The 17929-nt window shown below is 52.0% G+C and overlaps 2 protein-coding genes across 3 annotated transcripts in view; one reads left to right on the top strand and one right to left on the bottom strand.

The window, feature by feature from the left end:
- The window catches only part of FAM120B (family with sequence similarity 120B), a 52064-nt gene extending 50733 nt beyond the window's left edge, over window positions 1-1331 (bottom strand). The window contains exon 1 of one of the 2 annotated variants that reach the window (XM_057406978.1): window positions 1274-1331. Coding sequence is in view for 1 of the 2 variants with exons in the window: in XM_057406981.1 (XP_057262964.1) it covers window positions 1274-1315 (42 nt within the window). In the remaining variant the exon portion in view is untranslated. The remainder of the gene's footprint in view (window positions 1-1273) is intronic. The other variant, XM_057406981.1, reaches the window with a different exon arrangement.
- Window positions 1332-8013: 6682 nt separating this feature from the next.
- Window positions 8014-16487, top strand: DLL1 (delta like canonical Notch ligand 1). Its single transcript, XM_057406976.1, has 11 exons — window positions 8014-8587; window positions 8804-9115; window positions 9384-9444; window positions 9717-9974; window positions 12406-12466; window positions 12939-13069; window positions 13194-13363; window positions 13503-13719; window positions 14438-15230; window positions 15348-15462; window positions 15843-16487. The coding sequence occupies exons 1-11, from the start codon at window positions 8528-8530 to the stop codon at window positions 15846-15848; spliced, it is 2184 nt and encodes a 727-aa protein (XP_057262959.1). The 5' UTR covers window positions 8014-8527; the 3' UTR covers window positions 15849-16487.
- Window positions 16488-17929: the final 1442 nt, after the last annotated feature.

Raw genomic sequence — 17929 nt, 5'->3', positions numbered from 1 at the left:
AACCAGATCATGTTGCTCAGAGCCCTGGGCAGCCTCACCTCGAATGTTTCCAAGGCTGTGACATCTACCGGCAATGCAGGCAACCTGTTTCAGAGCTTCACCACCCTCATCATAAAAAAAATGCCTTCCTTATGCAGTGTAATATGAAATAAATAGAAAATAAAGCTGAGAGTGTACAGCAGACCTCACTGTTACAAAATCAGAATTAAACAGGTATGAATGCAAATCATAGCTGCACATGGATACAAGCTAGGACCCTGCTCTCTCTACAATGTTACTTTCAGTGTTACCTGGGTGTCTGGCTCCAGACATTCGCTTTTCCAGGAAAGCTGCACCTCTAACTCAGAACAGTTTTGAGCACTGGTAGGCTATTGGTTCTTATTACTTTTCATGGAGACCTAGCAGTGGGTATGAAGGCCATCATCTTTCAGACATTAACACACGCTGTCGGACGAAATGATCAGACGCCATGTCTGAGCAAACTTTAGTTATGATTCTGCCCATAGTAGCAACATGACTCTAGCAATAAGTTTCACATCCTCACACATGTATTTGACGCAGTCCTCTTGCCTAACAATTTAAACAAGTTTATAGATACAGTTCATCAGGAAAAAAAAATAATCCATTTTAGTCAATAGCAAGTTCACATCCAAACAATAAGCAAGCACCTTGGCCACTACTTGCATTTTAATATTACTAGCAAACACATTGAAAGCATAAGAGTGGGGAAGGAGGGTGTATTTTCTCCATGAACTGAAATAACCAAAAACATTCCCTCTCATTCCCAGTTTTATACAGACACAAAACTTTGGAGAGATGACCCCTACCTCATGATACCCTTAGATTTCACTTTGTCAGCAACCAACCATCACAACACAAAGTTTATTACACCCATGGGAACACACAGTACTGCGAAGGGCTGTTAGCAGCAACGTTCACAGCAAGTTTCAGCCCTCACAACAGTCACAAGCGCCTCACAAGCGCCCCACAAGCGACGAGGCGCAAAGCCCTCTCCTCTGACGTACAGCCAGGCCCGCAGTCCCGCTGCCTTGAAGGGCCGGAGCCTGCGGTCCCGGGCAGCCTCACAGGCGTGGGCCGAGGCCTGCACCCCGCGAGGCCATGCAGCACCCGGGCCACGTTACGAGCGAGAACCAGGGCTCCAGTGACCCTCACCGCCCACAGACAGCCCCAGCTCCCACCCGCTTCCCCCGGCCCCGCCCTCCGTGCCCATGAAGCAGCCGCCTGCCCCTCCGAACAGCACCCCGACACTGACCCGAGCCTGCGCTCCGGCTTCCCGCGGGGTGGGGCTACGCATGCGCTTGGCGGCAGGGCTCTGAGGTGCTTGAGGCGGCAGGGCTGTAGGTGGTGTTATAGTTGTGCTGGTAGCGGTTCCCCGGCTTTTCCCGGTCTGAGCCACCCCTGTGCAGCGGGTCCCTCCACATGGCAGCGACGCGGGGCCACGGTGGCCGGGATGGTTTGAGCCCCGCCCGCGACCCGGTGTCCCTCGGCTTTGTATGGCCACAGTAGGGCCGGAGGGACCGTTGTACCGAGCATGTCGGGACCGGGCGGGAGACACACGGGGGGAGATGAAAGAGTCGCGCACCGACACTGCGAGCCACCGAGTCGTCCAGCGGAGGTTTATGTGGCCCCGTGGCGCTGGCATCGGGTAGACAAAGCTGCCCCGGCAGCCGGGGCCTTGGCTTGGCTTTGCTCGGCCCTCGCCGGCGGAGGGGCGCCCCGTTTCCCCCGGGCACTGGCCTGGCTGCAGGCATGCGGGGAGCACGACCCGCTTCCACCCCGCCAGCAACAGGTGGGGAGACCTGAATAACTCCACATCTTCTCGGGGGGAAGAGGGACACAGGGGAGTCGGTGGGGGATTAGATGTTATTGCCGGTGAAAAATTAAACAGAGCAGTGCTCTGGGGAGTGCAGATTAATATATTTGGTGACTCGGCGTGCACAAAGCCTCACCATTGTGGCCGTGTCTGAATGCCTGTGAATAGGATGGAGCATATGTGGCCTGTCACCGCAGGTGCCCACATCTGTTCATCTCCGGGCAGATGCTCTCAGAAAAGGGGAGAGCATTTCCAAAAGCTTGGGCCCGCCCCATCCATACCCATCCTCTTTCTCATAATCACCTTCTGCAGAAGAGTTTCTGCCCCCACCTTCTCCTTCCCCCCCCCCTTCCCCTCACACGGAGAGATGAGGAAAGAAATAAAAAAGACTCAAATTGGAAGTGGCTTGGAAAGCCCTGGAAACATACACTCAGACTGCACCCTCCACCCCCAGAGTTTATTAGCAGCAGGTTTTGCACAGCAACAAGATGTGCACACCATGCCAAGGGGGCTGCAGGCCACAGGGGAACAGAAAACCCCTTCACGCATGAAAAGCAGTACAGTACAGCAGAATGCTGGGCTGGTGTCGCAGAATGAGAGGGGCCTGTGCAGCTACTCTGGAGTGGTGGTTTAAAGCTACGATGATAGAGTTCTGGCTTAAGATGATGATTAATAAAACCAGGGAAAAGAGAAGAGGGTTTTTCCCTATGAGAACTGGTGAACACAGTGAATATTGCTACCAAGGTTAGTAGCAGAAGGGAATCTTTCCAGCCATCCAGTGGAATCTCATTGCCGGAATGCAAAGTATTTTTCTGAGAAGTGTCATCATGTTTTTTTTATCCCATGTATATGACGGGAGCATGACTGTTCACCCTTCCTGCGCTGTGACACCATGGCCAAGACCAACCAGGCCCCTGTGCTGCACAGGGTTTTGCCAGGCTTGCCTAACGGGGTGATGGGTGCTGGGGCACAGGGCAGATCTCAGGACCACGGGAGGAATGCAAACGCGATCCGTGGGTTCTAGTGTACAGAAGATCGCTGGTGTCCTTGGAGTTCAAGGGGGGCAAAGAGCTCCCCAGAACGCGAGGCCGCGCTTCTCCCTGGCGGGGCAAGGGTGCGGGTGTTGGGAACGTTTGAATCGCTGCATCCCGGAGCAGAGACTAGGAAGTGGGGGAGGCGGCGGGAGCGCCCGGCCGGGGGCACCCACGAGAGGCTTCAGCGCAGGGTGCTATTCCTGACCGAGGGGAGCAAGGCGGGGGAAGCCTCCTTCCCCCGAGCCCCTGATGTACCCTCGTCGCGGGGAGGCCCCACGGCTCTGCCCCCTCGAGCGGGCGGTGCTCCTCTGCTCCCGGAGCAACGGCAGTTTACGCAAACGAGTGACCAATTTTATCCCTCGTAGTTTCCCACGAAGAAAGTCCCGTCGGAAGCAAGCCAGGGAGCAAACCCCAACAAACAAGTAGCGCAGGGGAACCGGACGGGACGGGACGGGGGTTTTCGCGTTCTCCTCGTGTGCAATCAGTAAAACACATATAGGGGCCACTTCGGGATTTGCCCAGGGACAGGGTTGCAGAGCAGCTGGCTGCGGTAATCTCCTCGGGAGACAAAGGAATGCCCCGTCCCAGGATCACAGGTAAACACACAACCATTGTCATGAAAATGAGGGGCTAGGATAGGGCCGGAGCAGATGATTTGCGATTTGAAAAAGGGGGCTGGGGGGGGGGGGGGGGGGGGGGGGGAGGGAAGGCCCAGAGCTGCTTATCTATCATCTGGCCTCGCTGTGTGCCAGCTGAGCCACGCGACTGCTCTTTCTTATTCTAATCAGCACATGCCTTTGCAACTTTGGGCTAACCTACACGCTAAACTTCTTAATCCTCCTCCCTGCACACGGCAAGGCCGGCAGAGCTCCCTTGCGTCATCTCCGCGCTCCCCGCCCTCTCGACTCGGGTCGGGTTGGGGCGCTCGGCGGCGGGGCCCCGGCCAGAGCCCACACCCCGTGCACGCCGCCGAGCGCGGGGCCCGAGGGGGAGGCAGAGCCCAGGCCCGGCGGCGCCCCGCCTGCCCCGCCCTGCCCTCCACTCCCATCCCGTCCCGGGGGGACAGGTGAAGGGGGCGTGTAGGGAGGGCTGCGGCGGAGGGGCAGCAGCTCACACATACCTCCGTAGGGACTATAGACCTAATTAAAATATTATGCACACTCGACTACACATAGCTCCACACGTACACGTCCCTCCGCCGGCGCACCGTTCGCCATATGCCCGGAGCCCTCCGTCCCGGGAAAAATCAGGGTTGCGCGCCAGCGATGGCAGAGCGTCGCCCTAATTAACACACATACACGCACATCCTTTTGAAGTGACTTTTCCCATCATCTGGCTCGCTTAGAAATAAGGGCCTCTGCTGACGGGCGCTCTCGGCCGCGGTGCTGCGCGGCGCCCCGTAAATCCCCCGCGCCCGGGGCAGAGCAGGGGAGTGGTTGCAGGGAGGGTATCGATTAGGGCAGGAGGGAGAGCACAATACCCCACCCGCCCCAGCGAGTCGCTGCCACCCGTGGCAGGGCCCACCGTATCCCGGCCGTGCGGGGTCATAGCATTCTGCCCCCGGGGGTCCCGCCGCCGGTTGTCCCCGGTGGGGCTAGCGCGGCCGAGCCTCGGGCGAAGGTGTGGGAGAGATGGCCCATCACCGTGCGTGGGGGTTGGTGTCAGTGCGCGGTTACCAGCGCCAGGGAGGCGCGGGGGGCGGCGGGCGAGCGCGGTGCGGAGACACGCGGTTGGGAGCGAAAAAGCGCCATTTGGTTGGGAGCAGATGGCTGGCTGGGGGGCTGATCGCGTCTAAAGGCGTGTCATCCCCCTTCAGCGAGAATCCCTAAGGGCTCCCCTTGTCTTCGAAATCAATGAAAATTAAAGTGCAGAGAATGGATGAATAGTTGGACCTCGAGTCCCTCCTTTGTTCGCCTCAGCTACTGGTGGGCAGGAGTTAAACTACAACAGCCTCCTATAGAAACACTTAAGTTAAACAGTCTCCCCGTTAGCCCAGCATCTGAAAGAGAGAGGGAGAGGGGGGAAAAAAGCAGAAAAAGGAGCTTTCTGCTTGATTTCCCCAATACAGAATCGCGTGGCATAAATTAAGCGGGAGAAGAATGAGCGCCGTGGGCAGGATCCTGCCGGCTCTCACGGCGCCTTTCAGTCACGCTCAGCAGCGGTAATCGAGAAATCTGTGCCACGTCAATTTAACAAATACCCGGTACCGAAGGGGGGTTGTTAAGGATTTGGGGGCAAGTTTTTTCGGGTCTTTTCTTTTTTTTTTTTCCCTATCCCTGGGTTAAAGCCCTCGCGCGTGTAACTTTTTATTTCCATTTTTTTAAGCAAGAAGATGCTAATGGACCAGCTTTCTATTTCTCGCAGATTAAAAGATTCGCCGTGATATATCATTTCTCTCCTCCACCGAGGGGCTACCCGCAAATATCAAGGCCCCCTCCGCCCCACTCGCTTTGTATCTCCTATACGAAGTGATTTCCCCCCCCCCCCCCCCCCCCCCCCTCTCCCCCCCCCCCCCCCCCCCCCCCCCGCCCCGCTTTCCCGGGGATAACGCCGCAGCCAAATTTGAGAAGCAGCAGCAAGCCACTTGTAAAGATGCTGACGCTAGGTGGCAAAAGTAATGTACAGTTCAATCCGGCGTTGCTCCCGGGTGTCGTGCTTGTGTGTCCCGGTCCCCGCCGCAGCCGAGGATGGGCACCGAGCGGGAGGCGGGGGGCGGGGGGGGGGGGGATGCGCGGTGCGGCCGGTCCGCCTTAGACCCGCCACCTTCCCCTCTCCCTCGCATGGTGCCTGCGGGATCGCTGCTCCCCTCTTTGCCTAGATATACCTCAGGGGTGGTGGGAAACCCCAAACGCAACCCCCAAACATTCCTGTACATTTAAGATTTCCCTTAAGCGTCGAGGGGCGGGGTGAAGGGAGAAGAGTACCTGTAAGCAAGCCCCTGGTTCGACCAAAATTAGATGTAGAGGATCACACACTGAGTTGCAGAAGTCTGTATATTTGTTAAAGTACCGAGGGTACCTGTTCGGGTTTGGGGTATATGCCACCAACACCCAGTAAATGAACGCTGGCATCTACAGTCCTGAACAGTCAAGAAGAGCTGGGCTGAATGAACTCATTAGTGATTTTCTTTTAATTGGTATTACCCAATGCGTTTACTTTAAGAAGTCTTTAAGATATTTTTTTTTTCCTAGCGCATTGTAAGATAATTTGTGATCAAGACATCTGCTTCAATGAAAGTCACATTTTGCCATGCAAATGCACGTTTCAACCCAATGAAGTCGCCATAATAAGGCTTTTAGCACGGCATACCTACAGTGAGGTTATTGTGGCCAAATCCTCTCCTTTCGCACACAAGCTTAATCTGCGCTGAAATGATCTGTTACAATTAAAATGACATTTACAGAGACAGTTACACCTTGCATCCTAATGAATCCGCCTGCGCCTACCGAAGGTGTTTAAACAGGGGGTCCGAGCAAAATGGAAAACCCCGCTTGGAGGGACGTGCCAGAGTCGCCCTCCGACTTTTATCCCCCGCTTCCATCCAGCATTAAAATACTACTCAAATAGTCATCATCTGTATCCCTTTTTCACCGCATCAGTGTACTCCTTTCCACGTTTTGAAGATCTAGCGTGTGATATATAAAATAATAATAATAAGTTTCCGGTTTGTGCAAAGTTGTGGGGTTGGTGGGGGTATTTTTTTTTTTTTTTTTCTACGGAGAGGGGAAGTGCTGGAAGGGATTTCTTTAAAAAATGTGCGGACATTGTTGTAGAGGCAGTAGCGTGCGCCGAGGGGAGCTCTTTCTCTCCCTCGCATTGTGCAGGGAGCAGGTGCTGTCTACATTACCATACAGCTGAGAGCACAAAGAGCTAACTGATTCAGCCCTCACACAATAACAAACGGCCTTAATGACAGCCACGCGAACGACACACACCAAACTCACTTTTTACTAAGCTGAAGGAGGAAAAAAGAGAGAGAGAGGGAGAGGTTGGTGGGGACGATGATGATAATAATCATAGAGGGGTGCGAGACCCGGGCGGAGCGGTGGCTCTCTCCGGCAGTGGTGGTGTCGGGGACGGGACCCGCGGAGCCCCGCAGCCTGGTCCCCTCCGTGGGTCCCCCCCACCCGCCAACCAGCCCGCACCCTCCCGCGCCGCCGCGATTCTCGGGACCTCTCTTCCCTCCGCCGGCGGGACTGGCGGTGTGAGCGGAGCCAAGGGAAGACCGAGCCCCTGCTCGGTTCTCCCAAATTCATCACCACCACTCCCCTCCAATTATCCCGGTTATGCCAAGGGAAACACGGCGTGCATTTCGAGGGATCAGATCCCCCTTGCTGCGGCTCGCTGGCTCCCACCTCCCTCTTCCCGTTAAAGCCGAAGATGCCCCTTGGAAGTAGTCACAGTCAGCGAGTTACTTTTGGGGGGCACGGCGGTAGCTTTGCACGTTTGGAGAGGTAATTCCAGCCGCCGTCCCCGGGGCCGTTTCCACGGCGGAGCGCGTTGCGCTGCCGCTGCTCGGTGCGGCGCGGTGTTACCTCTCCCCGGAGCAGAAGGGGGATTCTTGCGGTTACCAAATTTGCAGGAATGTAAATGAGCACGTTTTGTGAGCGAGGAGGGGAGGGGGAGGAGGGTTGCACATTTTACAGCTCACTGACCATTTGGCGATCCATTGAGAGGAGGGTTTGGAAAAGTGGCTCCTTTGTGACAGCGCTAGCCAGATTGGGGGGCTGCTCATTTGCATCTCATTAGGCATGCAGGCGGCTGGCGGGATATAAGGGAGGCAGGCACCCAAGGAGAGGCAGATCCTTAGCGCTTCCCCCTCGGAGAGAGCCGCCGAAGCGCGGCGCGGAGCGGAGCAGCGCGGAGCAGCCCCCAACCCTCCCCCCCCCCCCCCCCAGTCCCCCGTAGGAGCACACCCGGACACGCTCAGCGCGCCGCTGTTGAGACACGAGCTTGTTTTTGTTGGCTGGGATTCCTCTAAAAACAAAAGTGAGCCCACAACAAGGAGAGAGCTCCGCTGCTTCTGAAAAAATAATAAAATAAAAAGGAAAAAAAGAAAAACACAAAAAGGGATCAAGGCTCCGACGTGACCTGCTGCCGTTTGACACCTACCAGCCCCGACGGGCGCAGGGCAAGCGCAGCCGCGCAGAGCCGCTCCCGCACCGCACCGCACCGGGAATTACCGCCGCTGCCGCCGCTGCCGCAGGGATTTCCAGATCGCCGATTTTTGATCTTCATTGGGAAGCCTTTTCTCTGCCTCTCTTGGGAATTAAGTTGCCTTTTTAACAAATTTTTTATTTTTATTTTTTTTTTCTTCCTGGAGAAAAGGAGGAGCATCGTGGATTGGGAAAGAAAAAGAATTTAGCAGATTAATCGTAAAAATTTTTTTCTTTTTTTTCTTCCTTTTTTAAATCTTTTGCTATCCCAAAGAGCTGTCAGCCACCGACAGGCTACACCTAGAGCTATCGACAGAGGGGGGACAAAAAGTCAGAGGCTCTCCTGAAAGGAGGAGACCGTGACACTAACTCTTCCAGCTCTGCTGGGGCGAGCGGCTCTGGCCGCTGTGTTTTACTCTTCCCCCGAGAGACACTGTCCCCTTTCCCCTCTGAGGAGAAGACAAGGGGGAGGAAAGCGAGGGCACCAGAGCTGCCCCTCCAAAATGGGAGGTCGGGTCCTGCTGACACTGGCCCTCCTCTCTGTGCTGCTGAGCCGCTGCCAGGTAGGTGCCCGCGGGGAAAAGGGAGGCAGGAATACCTTCAGCGCTCCCTGCTCCGGAGGGAGCTGGTCCTGAGGCGGTGCCGGGCACTACCACTGCCTGTTGCAGCCGGCTCCCGAGGAGGCGGGGAGGAGGGGGTGTCGGTCCCGCCGGTGCCCAGGCTCGGGCCGGGGGAGCGGGATGCTCGGAGGTCTGACGGCCGCTGTCCCCGCCCCGCAGGTCGGCTGCTCCGGGGTCTTCGAGCTGAAGCTGCAGGAGTTTGTCAATAAGAAGGGGCTGCTCAGCAACCGCAACTGCTGCCGCGGCGGCGGCCCCGGCGGCGGCGGGCTGCAGCAGTGCGACTGCAAGACCTTCTTCCGCGTCTGCCTCAAGCACTACCAGGCCAGCGTCTCCCCCGAGCCGCCCTGCACCTACGGCAGCGCCATCACCCCCGTCCTCGGTGCCAACTCTTTCAGCGTTCCCGACGGCGCGGGGGGCGCGGACCCGGCCTTCAGTAACCCTATCCGCTTCCCCTTCGGCTTCACCTGGCCCGTAAGTGGGGGATGGCAAGGGAGGGGACGGTCCACAACCCATCCCCTCCCACCCCGTCCCATCCCATCCCATCCCATCCCATCCCATCCCATCCCATCCCATCCCATCCCATCCCCCTGGGCCACCCTAGCTGGGTAAGACCCTTTCCAAGGGACCACTGATCCCCCCAGGGGTGGGAACTGATAGTTCCTGGGTGCTTGGGATGCTGCCTTCTGGCCTTACCTGCTCTCATGCTCTCCCGGTGGCTTATCTCTGCTCCTTTCCCCAGGGCACCTTCTCACTCATCATTGAAGCTCTGCATACGGACTCTCCTGATGACCTCACCACAGGTAACCATCTTGAAACAGACTCTTGCCCAGAATAATCCCAGCCTTGCAGTCCTACTTTCCCCTTCTTTCTGCAGTATAAAGCATATTCCCCTCATCCCATCCCTGCTCCTCTTCAGAAGGCCGTGGGAAAAAAGGCCAACCTGTTGGCACACAGCCCTATCATCCTGCCTCTGCTGTTCCCCTCCCACCAGAGACCCCCAGTTGAGCATCTTCCTGTGCCCCTGCCTGCTTCGGGTTCCCTAATCACACCTCTCCTCTCCACTTCCACACAGAAAATCCCGAGCGCCTCATCAGCCGCCTGGCCACCCAGAGGCACTTGGCAGTAGGGGAAGAGTGGTCCCAGGACCTGCACAGCAGTGGCCGCACTGACCTCAAGTACTCCTATCGCTTTGTGTGCGATGAGCACTACTATGGAGAAGGCTGCTCTGTCTTCTGCCGCCCCCGAGATGATGCCTTTGGTCACTTCACTTGTGGAGAGCGCGGCGAGAAAGTCTGCAACCCGGGCTGGAAAGGCCAGTACTGCACTGAGCGTGAGTGTCTACCTTCTTGTCTCCCTGGGTGCTGGTTACAGCAGGGTTCTCTGAGCTCTTGTGGGGTATTTCTCTGACATCAGGCCCCATGGAAGAGGGGAACCAAGCTACAGTGAGTGAAGGTCTGATGCTGTGTACACGCTTTGCTGGTGCAGGGGACAGGAGGCCTTCAGCATTGCCAAAGGAAGTTAACCTAGGCAGCCCCTTCTCAAGCTAATAAAATGTCAGTGCCAGCATTACACTCCTGCTCATTGCTGTAGACAGCAAATCTGATAGCAAAATGTTTAGCAGTTGCTCAAGGATTTATTAAAATATATCAGGCTTACTTTTTATATGTAGCCACCCCTTCAACCATGGTACACCAATATTATTATCTACAGGGTACATGGCTTCAGGAGAGGGAGGTAGGCTGTGGAAACATCCATGCAGCAGGCTTATTGGTAGGCTTATTATGGTCTGATGTCTTGTCACCTTGTGCTGAGAAAAGTATTGGGAGGGCAAGATAATCTCTGTGGCCTCTAGACCGTACATTTCTCATTTGGGGTACTCATAAACTGTCACTAACAGACATTGTTGCACCTGGAGCCACGAGAACATTCAACTACTTCCCCATCTCTCTTCTGTGCGATTGCCATGATCATTACTACTAATAAAGTAGTGAGGGATATGAGTTTCAAAGTATGCCTGAGCTTGAAGTTGTTGAGGAATGTGATGTGTTGATACAGCAGGAAAAGCTGGGACAGTGAACAGATCACAGCAAGGATAGTCAGGGTTGTCAGATACCCTTTTGTAGATACCCAGCGGTGTACACCCAAACACGCACACAGCTCCTGCTGCAGTGTGTGATGGCATTCTCTGTTTGTGTGTGTACATGGATCCGAAGTACGCTGACGGATGACGTACTGGGTGAGTGCTCCTCTCAGTCACCAAAGAGCCAGGCAGGCAGGGAGGAAACTGTTACAGGCTGTAAAGCAGCCTCTCAGTTTTCTCCATGTTGTGTTTTTGTTTTTCTTAAAGCCCACCTACACTGTGGTCTCAGCTGAGCTGCTACCAACTGAGCCAAAACTGACTATTCACACTGTTAGTGACTGCTAGGATGCTTTTAGCGTTTCACGGTACAGAGCTGCACAATAAACAGCAGGCAGAGAGGCTCACGTTTCCTTTGATAGTGTTTTAAATAGGAACTATAACCTTTCCCATGATCAAAAGTGCCTAGCCCAGCTGTGTCAAGGGGTGGGGAAAAAGGAAGCATTTTGATAATGAGCTCTTTCGGGGCTGTCAGCACTTTTGGATGCCTGTACATCGCTGCTCTCCCCATGGAAAAGTAGAAGGCTGTCTGTCCTTCTTGATTCGTTACGTAGGCTCTTCACTCTACTTTTCCTCTCAGTAAAAAAAAACAAAAAACAAAACAGCTTATAGGAGCAATACTAGGCAGGGGAGATGTGTTTATGTGTGCATGCAAAAAGAATGTTTTGCCGTTAGTGAGCGGAGCCGCCAGTCGCAGTTTGCTTCCCGTTGCCTTGCCCCCAGCTCCATTCTTTCTAACTTGGAGGCGATCTGATTATCAGCACTGATTCTTTCTTTCTTTTTCTCCTCCCCCTCTTTCCCTCGCATGCCATTGTCTCCGGCTGGCTTTGTTGAATTAAAACTTTGCAGTGCCTGCTTAATGAGTTCCATAACCAGGCGAAGTAATGAGCAGAAGTCCCTTTTTTCCCTTCCCTCATCCTCCCTCCCGCTGGCTCGCTTACCTCTTTTAACAGGGCTGCACCCAGCCGCCCGCCCCTTTTCGGAGAGGGGTGGAGGAGGGGGGGAAGGAGGGAGGAAGAACTTTAGACTTATTTATTTGAATACGAAACAACAAAAAAAGTTTTTTTGCAGCGAAATCACGCGCGTGCCATAGATTAGCTGTGGGCAGGGATAGGCTGCCCGGCCGCCGGCCGCTGGCCCCATTGGCTCTGGGACCGGGGTATTGTTGCAGTGGGGCAGCTGCTGGGAGAGAATAGACAATAGAGCAGCTGTCTTGCACTGGCACCCTGCACACCAGCTGTCCACTCTTATCTGCACACACACTTTTGGGGGATATTAAGAGGTGGAGCTGTGTGCATAGAATTGGAAAAAAGGACTTCTGACCCTCACTGGGAAGTGAAGGGGGGTGGGGGGCTGTGGGGAAGGGAGCAATTGTGAGCCCTCTTTTGTCTGTGTGCAACTGTATTAAGAAGAATGCTCATCCCTGGCGATAAGTAAAGTACCCAGTTACAGGGCGAGATCAATACTCCTGCAGACTCCAGAGATTAACTCAGCTGTGCTTAACTGCCCCGACCTAGTAAAAGGGGCTCGCTCCCCACCTGCAAGGTGCTCTCAGGATTGGACTTGGAAAAGGGCGGTATTTGGCCCCAGTGCTGATGTCTTTCCCTGCTTGCTTTGTTTACAGCGATTTGTTTGCCTGGATGCGATGAGCAGCATGGCTTCTGCGACAAACCTGGGGAATGCAAGTAAGTTTTCCACTCTCCTCCTGCTCCCTTCTTTGTCTGTAATGTTGATGCTATGGTGTTAAATAAGCTATTGGTCATTTGGAGGGTTGGTTTAAATGCCTTTCTTCATATTAGATGGTAATTTGAGAAATCCAGGTGATGCCAGATCAAAGTATTAATCTACAAGTCAAACAACAGTGCTTAACCTGATGAGTTTACAGTGCTGTGTGTCAGGTTTAGCTGTTTGTTGTTAGAGTAAACAAATTAACTACCTGGAACCATGGTTCTATCTAAGGAAATGGAAGAAATAGCTGGGGCTGATGAAAGCTGATGCTATGGTTGGACTCGGTGACTTTCTCACATGAAGGATCACTGAGGGCTTTTAAGAAACTTGATTCCTGGCATCAGTGTGTTTGCAGAGTTTCCGATAGGGTTTCCAACTGTGAGAAGTCTAAATCTGACGAGACTTTGTTGTTGGTCTTTTTTTTTCCAGATGCAGAGTGGGTTGGCAGGGCCGGTACTGTGATGAGTGCATCCGATACCCAGGGTGCCTTCATGGTACTTGTCAGCAGCCGTGGCAGTGCAACTGCCAGGAAGGCTGGGGTGGCCTTTTCTGCAACCAAGGTGAGTTCTCAGCCCTTGCCTGAGTGTCTATTTTAAAACACAGAGAGCAAGTGGCTCTTTTGAGCTCCCTCACCCTGTGCTAGCCTTATAGACTAGCAAGTGTCTTGACTGTCCTCTTTTACAGACCTGAACTACTGCACCCACCACAAGCCCTGCAAGAACGGTGCCACATGCACCAACACTGGACAGGGGAGCTACACATGTTCTTGCCGACCTGGGTACACAGGCTCCAACTGTGAGATTGAAATCAACGAGTGTGATGCCAACCCTTGCAAGAATGGTGGAAGCTGCACTGTAAGTTTGAGTTGCTTGTGACATCTGAACCCCCAAGGGAGGAGTTAACATCAGTTTTACTGATTTTTCAGAATCCCTTTGTGAATTTCAGAGCAGCTTCAGGTAAATGTTTTGACCATTTCTCATTTCTTTCCCCCAGGATCTTGAGAACAGCTACTCCTGCACATGCCCCCCAGGATTCTATGGTAAAAACTGTGAGCTGAGCGCGATGACTTGTGCTGATGGACCGTGCTTCAATGGTGGGCGATGCACCGACAACCCTGATGGGGGATACAGCTGCCGCTGCCCACTGGGTTATTCTGGGTTCAACTGTGAGAAGAAAATCGATTACTGCAGCTCCAGCCCTTGTGCTAATGGTAAGGTCAAATATTCTACAGTGACCTTCTAAAAGGAGACCATCCAGTTGCTTTGGCTTCTGGTCTGGAGTTGATAACCAGGCCCACTGATCAATCGTGACCCATGACACGTTGATGGTGTACTTGATGGAGGATCTGTACTTTAAAAGTAATGGTGTTGTTTGGGCCACTGGTGAAGATCCCATTTTTTCAAAGCGTGGCTCTGGGCAGGTAAATTGGGCTGAAGCTTCTTGCACAAAACCCTGAAGGATTATACTTGCAGATGTTTTGCGAAAACTCTGAGGTCTGTGGATGCAAAATGCCATGCAAGCGTTAAATATTATTACTTGTAATCTATTGACAGTAATCTTCCTGTTCTCATTAAACTAGTGAAGACTTTCTTTACAGCAGTCTTCCTTATTCGTTGCCACTCAAACTCTGTAATGTGAGATTGTGATATTAACCTGATCTGGACTAGCTTTGTTGTCCGAGATAAGTGAAATGTTAAAAAGGGAATAGGATGGAGAATGAAACATAGATCTGATTAACAAATATCTTCCTTAAAAAAAAACACCCTGTACTTTTTATGGTGGATCAGATTTGGCCATGGTTGAGCTAACCTCTTAAAACCAAAGCTTTTCTCAGCTGCTGGTTGTGACAGTCCCCGAAAAGCAGGAGGTGGGAGGCTGTTGGGTCTTTCTGTCCACTGCTCAGCACTTGTCCCCTTGATGTCTTGTAGGAGCCCAGTGCGTTGATCTGGGGAACTCCTACATATGCCAGTGCCAGGCTGGCTTCACTGGGCGACACTGTGATGACAACGTGGACGACTGTGCCTCCTTCCCCTGCGTGAATGGAGGGACCTGTCAGGATGGCATCAATGACTATTCCTGCACCTGCCCCCCGGGATACAATGGGAAGAACTGCAGCACCCCAGTGAGCAGATGCGAACACAGCCCCTGCCACAACGGGGCCACCTGCCATGAAAGAAACAACCGCTACGTCTGTGAGTGCGCCCGGGGGTACGGTGGGCTCAACTGCCAGTTCCTGCTCCCCGAGCCACCGCAGGGACCGGTCATCGTGGACTTCACTGAGAAGTACACGGAAGGCCAGAATGCCCAGTTCCCCTGGATCGCTGTCTGCGCTGGGATTATCCTGGTCCTCATGCTGCTGCTGGGGTGTGCTGCTATGGTCGTCTGCGTCAGGCTCAGAGTGCAGAAGAGGCACCACCAGCCTGATGCCTGCAGGAGTGAGACCGAGACCATGAACAACCTAGCCAACTGCCAGCGCGAGAAGGACATATCCATAAGTGTCATTGGTGCCACTCAGATAAAGAACACGAATAAGAAAGTAGACTTTCACAGTGATAACTCTGATAAAAATGGCTACAAAGTCAGATACCCATCAGTGGATTACAATTTGGTGCATGAACTCAAGAATGAGGACTCTGTTAAAGAGGAGCACAGCAAATGTGAAGCCAAGTGTGAAACATATGATTCAGAGGCAGAGGAGAAAAGTGCAGTACAACTAAAGAGGTATGTCTCACATCTGAGCAGGTGGGGTGGCTTGACTCAGAAAGATGTGTGTGTGTCTCAGAGGTAGCGTTAAGCAACAGCCATCTGACCTGTGTTGTCTCTTTTTGTCTTCAATAGTGATACTTCTGAAAGAAAAAGACCAGATTCAGTATATTCCACTTCAAAGGACACAAAGTACCAGTCGGTGTATGTCATATCAGAAGAGAAAGATGAGTGCATCATAGCAACTGAGGTTAGTATACTGCCTTGCCCTTGAGCAGCAGAGGAGTCTTGATGTACAGACCTCATCTAACACGTCAGGGCAGCAAAACCCTTTTCCATCGTACCATAGTGATTCATACCTGTTGAAATCTAGCCAGCTCAAGTTTGTCGTGCTGTGGATGTTATAAAGACAAGCTCAGTGGCTTGCTGCTGTGGATGTTACATGTACGATGACTTTGCAGACAAGGGTACAGTGACAGTGTGGTTGTGGTCTTCTGACCAACCCTTTAGTGTGTTTCATGCCCGGTCCATTCTTGCCCTGTGTAAAGACAGAGTGCTCTGCAGCCTTACAGCCCTCTTCTTACTTTCTGTTACCATCTCATGACCTCTGCTCATGTTCTGTCTCACCAGGTGTAAACCAGAGGCGATATGGCAAGGTGGTTTTTCAGAACAATTTCAGAGGAGATGTGCCCCGATGAATGCTGCTGAAAGAGGAATGGGATATAGATTCCTTCACTGACTGCTGCTGAGAAACTAAATTCAGGCTTGAGCTGGTTCTCTACTGAAGTTAGCAAAGTGACTGCAAAATAAAGAAACAAGATGGACACCAGGCAAGGGTCTGTGTTCAAAGATTACTGTTGCACTGCCTTTTATGAATTTTATCATTGCACTATGGTCAGTTGCTTTTCTATATATATTTAAATGAATGGACTTAATTACTACATAAGAAGCATGCACTGCCTGAAGTGTATATTTTGGATTCTTATGAGCCAGTCTTTTCTTGAATTAGAGACACAAACACTGCCTTTATTGTCTTTTTTGATACTAAAATGTGTTTTTACTAGGTGAGAAAAAGTGTGTTATTTTTTTGAATCTGTAAAAATATTTTCATGATAATTGTAAAGTTTGAGTATTTTGTGATGTTCATTTTTTTATAATTTAAATTTTTTGGTAAATATGTACAAAGGCACTTCGGGTCTATGTGACTATATTTTTTTGTATATAAATGTATTTATGGAATATTGTGCAAATGTTATTTGAGTTTTTTTTACCGTTTTGTTAATGAAGATTCATTTTTAAAATATTTTTCCAAAATAAATATTATTAATGATAACCAGAGTGCTCTGTATGTTCTGTAACCAATGGTGCACTGATTGAACCTTGCAAACAGGCATCTGACAGACTTCCATGGATTTGCAGGTGGATGGGATAGTACCAAGACCTATCACAAAGAGTGGGGAACAACTTGCTCTGTGTAGACCCTGCTCTTCCCCCTCATAACCTTCTAAACTGTTGACCCCAAGGTTGTGCTCCCTATTACCCCAAAGGCAAATGTCTGTTAGAACCCACAGTAATGTTTGCTCATTCGTGTTCAGCAGTGTATGTATAAATATAAGGCTTCACTTCCAGAGGAAGAGCCATAGGAGTGTGCTCCATCACAGTCCAGATGTAGGGCTCATCATGACTCAGCTCTTCATTCCTTCCAACCCCAAACACTTGCCTGGAGTCCAGGCAAGTTTGGGACACACAGGGCATGCCAGCGAGTGTCCCTGGTTCAGGTCCTTAGTGTATGCCCATGGGATATGAGCTCCCCCAGTCACGCCTGCTTGGGGGGCGGCTCTTCCTTCTCCAGGAAAGACTGACAATTGAATGGTGGCCACAACTCCCCTGGCTATGATACCTGTCTGAAGGATTAGTTGCATCTTTGGTTTTCACTCTGCCCCTTGTGCCTGCTGCTTTCATATAAGGGCAGGGTGATCCCATCCTGTGGCTTGGCTCCAATGCTAAGGCAATTTCCCCAATTTAGTTTGCCCTAAGTCCTTCAGGCTGCACTGCACATTAATTGCTCTTCAGAAACAAGCAAAGTGTTCTTCCACTTCAGGAAAAAAAAGGAAAACCTAGGAAATAATTTCCTTTTTGCCCCATTAAATCTGAACCCAAAACATTGTGGTCCACCTCCTGCAGCTTCAGGGAGCAGATGAAAATCCTCTGTTCCCATTTACTTCAGGAGAGGGGGATGCTATCCAAAATACAGAGTGAGAAAGCAGATATAATCAAGCTATTATCTCAGCTGGTGATCTACAGCTGTAAAGTATATAGGTACTCCCCTTGTTCCAGCATATATAAGTGCATGAACCACTGAAGTTGGACTTTGGTGTGAGGTCAATGGAAAACTGACTGCAGGAGCTTGTCTGCCTATAAAGCTTTCTCGCTAAGCCAAACCTTAGACAAGATCTACTAACTCACTTCTCATGAAGTGACCCAGCAGGGTCAGCCTCTTCATTTATCCCAAAGTGTCTGTTTAGGGAAAGCTTCCATGAGAGTGATGCGAGGTGTTAAAAACCAGCCTGTCAGTGATGGTCTGAACAGCGCTTTCCACCTGAGCAGTAACATAACAATCTGCTGATAACCAGTCAATGCATCATATATTAAACGAGGCACAACAGTGTGTATGGCAGCAGGTGTTCACACAGCAACATAATCTCACAGGCTGGACA

This window comes from Pezoporus wallicus, unplaced genomic scaffold (genome assembly GCF_028554395.1).
Source record: "Pezoporus wallicus isolate ANWC-B61680 ecotype Strahan unplaced genomic scaffold, APGP_CSIRO_Pwel_v1 scaffold_6362, whole genome shotgun sequence".
NCBI lineage: Eukaryota > Metazoa > Chordata > Aves > Psittaciformes > Psittacidae > Pezoporus > Pezoporus wallicus.
This window is presented reverse-complemented; position numbering and strand designations above follow the sequence as displayed.

Coding starts and splice junctions, on each gene's coding strand:
- DLL1 (XM_057406976.1), top strand. CDS start 8,528: ATGGGAGGTCGGGTCCTGCTGACACTGGCCCTCCTCTCTGTGCTGCTG. Junction 8,588..8,803: donor TGCTGCTGAGCCGCTGCCAG/GTAGGTGCCCGC, acceptor CCCGCCCCGCAG/GTCGGCTGCTCCGGGGTCTT. Junction 9,975..12,405: donor AGGCCAGTACTGCACTGAGC/GTGAGTGTCTAC, acceptor CTTTGTTTACAG/CGATTTGTTTGCCTGGATGC.